This window comes from Lycium ferocissimum, chromosome 4 (assembly GCF_029784015.1).
Source record: "Lycium ferocissimum isolate CSIRO_LF1 chromosome 4, AGI_CSIRO_Lferr_CH_V1, whole genome shotgun sequence".
Taxonomy (NCBI): domain Eukaryota; kingdom Viridiplantae; phylum Streptophyta; class Magnoliopsida; order Solanales; family Solanaceae; genus Lycium; species Lycium ferocissimum.
In genome coordinates, this window is record NC_081345.1 from 23,844,810 (window position 1) to 23,848,424 (window position 3,615).

At 43.0% G+C, this 3,615-nt stretch overlaps 1 protein-coding gene across 1 annotated transcript; it reads right to left on the reverse strand.

The window, feature by feature from the left end:
- Positions 1-2,098: 2,098 nt before the first annotated feature.
- LOC132053855 (uncharacterized) lies at positions 2,099-2,986 on the reverse strand. Its single transcript, XM_059445951.1, has 3 exons — positions 2,586-2,986; positions 2,205-2,314; positions 2,099-2,163 (listed from the first exon to the last, which is right to left on the reverse strand). The coding sequence occupies exons 1-3, from the start codon at positions 2,984-2,986 to the stop codon at positions 2,099-2,101; spliced, it is 576 nt and encodes a 191-aa protein (XP_059301934.1).
- Between the last annotated feature and the right edge of the window lie 629 nt (positions 2,987-3,615).

Genomic DNA, 3,615 nt, shown 5'->3' on the forward strand with positions numbered 1-3,615 from the left:
CTCCACCATTCCCCTTCCTAAACAAAATGGTAACAATTACAACAAATCAAACTCCTTTAGAAGAAGAAAACACTACGAGTGATGCAAGTAGTCCGAAATAAATGGAGAGAATCATGAGGTCTCAGGTTAAATCCCAATATAAGAAAAAAACATATTAGGTGATTTCTTATCATCTGTCAATCCTCGGTGGGTCGAGTTACCCAATATTTGTGCTTGTGGAAGGTAGCATGTACTAACAAGCTAGCCCGAACAGCACCGTGTACCAACAAAAAAAAAGTTGAGAAATTCCCAGGCCTAATTGGTGCTAAATTATGCGTGAAATCAATGATCTTTACTAATTACTCATCCTTGTACAAAGTTCACTTAATAAAACGTGTAATTCTACAACAGTTACTTGCACGGGCGGATTTAGACGATGACGAGGGTGTTCAAAACACAACAACAACAACATACCCAGTGAAATCCCACAATGTGGGGTATGGGGAGGGTAAAGTGTACGCAGACCTTACCCCTATCTTGGAAGATAAGGACGTTGTTTCCGAGAGACCCTCGGCTCAAGAGAAAACATGATGAGAAAATGTCAGATAAGCACAAGCAGTTCAAAGCAATATGAAAATGAAACTAACGAAAGCGAAAAAGTTATGATAAAGCAGTCTGGGAAAAAGAAGCAGTAGCTATCACAGATAAATAAGATAATCGAAATACAAGAAACAACATATAGTAGCAAGAATCAAAGGACAATAGACTATAGATCAAAATTGCGACAACTTGTACGAAGGGATACTTGGGACTACCTACTAGCCTTCTATCCTAATCTGAGTCCTCCATAACCTCCTATCTAAGGTCATGTCCTCAGTAAGCTAGAACTGCGCCATGTCCTATCTAAGCACCTCTTCCCAATACTTCTTCGGCCTATCTCTACCTCTTCTGAAACCGTCTATAGCCAACCTCTCACACCTCCGCACAGGGGCATATGTGTCTCTCCTCCTCACATGTCCAAACCATATCGGCCCCTCGCTTCCCGCATTTTGTCCTCCACCGATGCCACTCCCACCTTATCCCGGATATCTTCAATCCTAATCCTATCTCGCCTGGTGTACCCACACATCCATCGCAACATTTAATCCTATCTCGCCTGGTGTGCCCACACATTCATCGCAACATTCTCATTTCCGCAACTTTCATCTTTTGGATGTAAGAGTTCTTGACTGCCCAAAACGCTGGCCCCAAAGTCGATCTCATGACCACTTTGTAAAACCTGCCTTTAAGTTTTGGTGGCACCTTCTTATCACACAACACTCCTAAAGCGAGCTTCCATTTCATCCATCCTCCACCAATACGATGTGAGATATCATCGTCAATATCCCCATTTTCTTATATAATAGACCCAAGATATTTAAAACTTCCTTTCTTTTGGATGGCCTGGGTACCAAGCCTCACTTCCACGAAAGCCTCATGTGTCACGTCACTGAACTTGCACTCCATGTACTCCGTCTTGGTCCTACTCAACTTGAACCTTTTAGATTCCAAAGTTTGTCTCCAAACCTCCAGCTTAGCGTTCACTCCGCTGCATGACTCGTCAATCAAGACTATGTCATCCGTGAATAACATACACTATGGCACCTCACCTCACCTTGAATTTGCCGCGTCAAACCATCCATCACCAAAGCAAATAAAAATAGGCTAAGAGCTGATCCCTGGTGCAACCACATCTCCACTTGGAAGTATTCCGAGTCTCCTCACACTGTCCTTACCCTAGTCTTGGCTCCCTCATCATGTCCTTGATCGCCCTAATGTATGCTAAAGGTACACCTTTAGCCTCCAAGCATTTCCATAAAACCTTTTTTGGCACTTTATCGTAGGCCATTTCTAGGTCGAAAAAAACCATGTGTAAGTCCCTCTTCCTCTCCCTATCTTTTGCTCCACCAGTCTTCTCACAAGATGAATGGCTTCTATAGTCGAACGCTCTGGCATGAATCTGAACTGGTCCTCTGAAATAGACATGCCTCTTCTTACCCCCATCTCCACCACCATTTCCCACACTTTCATAGTGTGTCGTAGTATCTTGATCCCGCTATAGTTGTTGCAACTTTGAATATCACCTTTGTTCTTGTACAAAGGAACCATCATACTCCACCTCCATTCCTAGAGCATCTTCACCGTCTTAAAAATAATATTAAACAATCCAGTCAACTACTCCAAACCTGCCCTGCCTGTACTCTTCCAAAACTCCCCAGGAATCTCGTCAGGCCCGGTCGCTCTTCCCCTGTGCATCCTACGAACGGCACCCTTAACCTCCTCCACCTTTATACTCCTACAATACACAAAATCGCAACGCCTCTCAGAGTGCTCCAAATCTCCAACACAATGTCTTTGTTACCTTCCTCGTTCAAGAGTTTATGGAAGTATGACTTCCATCTCCGTCTAATGAGAGCTTCCTCCACCAATACTTTGCCATCCTCATCCTTGATGCACTTTACTTGATCCAGGTCCCGTGCCTTCCTATTCCTCGCCTTGGCTAGCCTGAACAACTTTTTATCCCCGTCTTTGTCCTCTAGTTCTGCATATAGTCGTTCAAAAGCTACCGTTTTGCCGCCGAAACAGCCAACTTCGCTTCTTTTCCCGCAATCTTATACCTTTCCCTATTCGTCAGCTTCTCCTCATCGTCTTTGCTGTCTACCAACTTCGCGTACGCCACCTTCTTTGCTTCCACCTTCCCTTGGACTTCTCCATTCCACCACCAGTCCCCTCGTTGCCCACCACGGCGACCTCTCGAGACTCCCAGTACATCTCTAGCTGCTTCCCTAATGCAACTGTCCGTCCTATCCCACATACTGCTCGTGTCCCCCCTACTCTCCCAAGCCCCCATAGCCATCAGCTTATCTCCCATCTCCTGGGTACTAGACAGAGTCAGACTACCCCACCTGATCTTCGGCTGGTCATCCACGATCCTCTTTTTCTTTTTTATCATAATCTCCAAATCCATCACCAAGAGCTTACCCTCTGAAAAAAATTACAGTGTATATATAGGGTAGATTTTCTGTATTTATTTACATATATTAACTTTGGATACCCTGAACAAATACAAAAGTTTAGCTCAAGCAGTTCAGGGTGTTCAAAATTTTCTCTAGCGTCCTAGGTTCGATTCCATTAACAACATTATTTTTTATATTTAGCTTTTGTTGTTTTTTCCAATCCATTGAATGAAAAATTCCGAATGCCACCGATTCTTTCGGCAAGGTTTAATTGTTTTGGAACAGTAAACACAGACGCTTTTCTCACTCTGGGCAATGTGATTATGGGATGCAAGAAAGTGTAAGGTTTGTTAATTATAGTAAAGTTGGAAGCTATATCGATCTATATACTTTTTCTTTCTAAGAGTCAGATCTTATCGAGATTCAAAGTGAAGTTGAAGTGACGCTTTCACAACACGTCCACAATATTCCAAATTAACCAAACCCCATATGGGGTCTCTTCCTTGTTGCCCTTTTCTCAGTCGAAACTGCATTTCCCTGTAGCACTATATGTTACAGCTATTCTACCTAACTTAATCATCATAGCTCAATAATGGAGTACACTTTTCTTTTTTTTTTTTGTTCGATTTCCAGCCCAAAA

Coding starts and splice junctions, on each gene's coding strand:
- LOC132053855 (XM_059445951.1), bottom strand. CDS start 2,986: ATGGATTTGGAGATTATGATAAAAAAGAAAAAGAGGATCGTGGATGAC. Junction 2,315..2,585: donor GCTGTTTCGGCGGCAAAACG/GTAGCTTTTGAA, acceptor TGTGTATTGTAG/GAGTATAAAGGTGGAGGAGG. Junction 2,164..2,204: donor GAAGAGTACAGGCAGGGCAG/GTTTGGAGTAGT, acceptor ATTATTTTTAAG/ACGGTGAAGATGCTCTAGGA.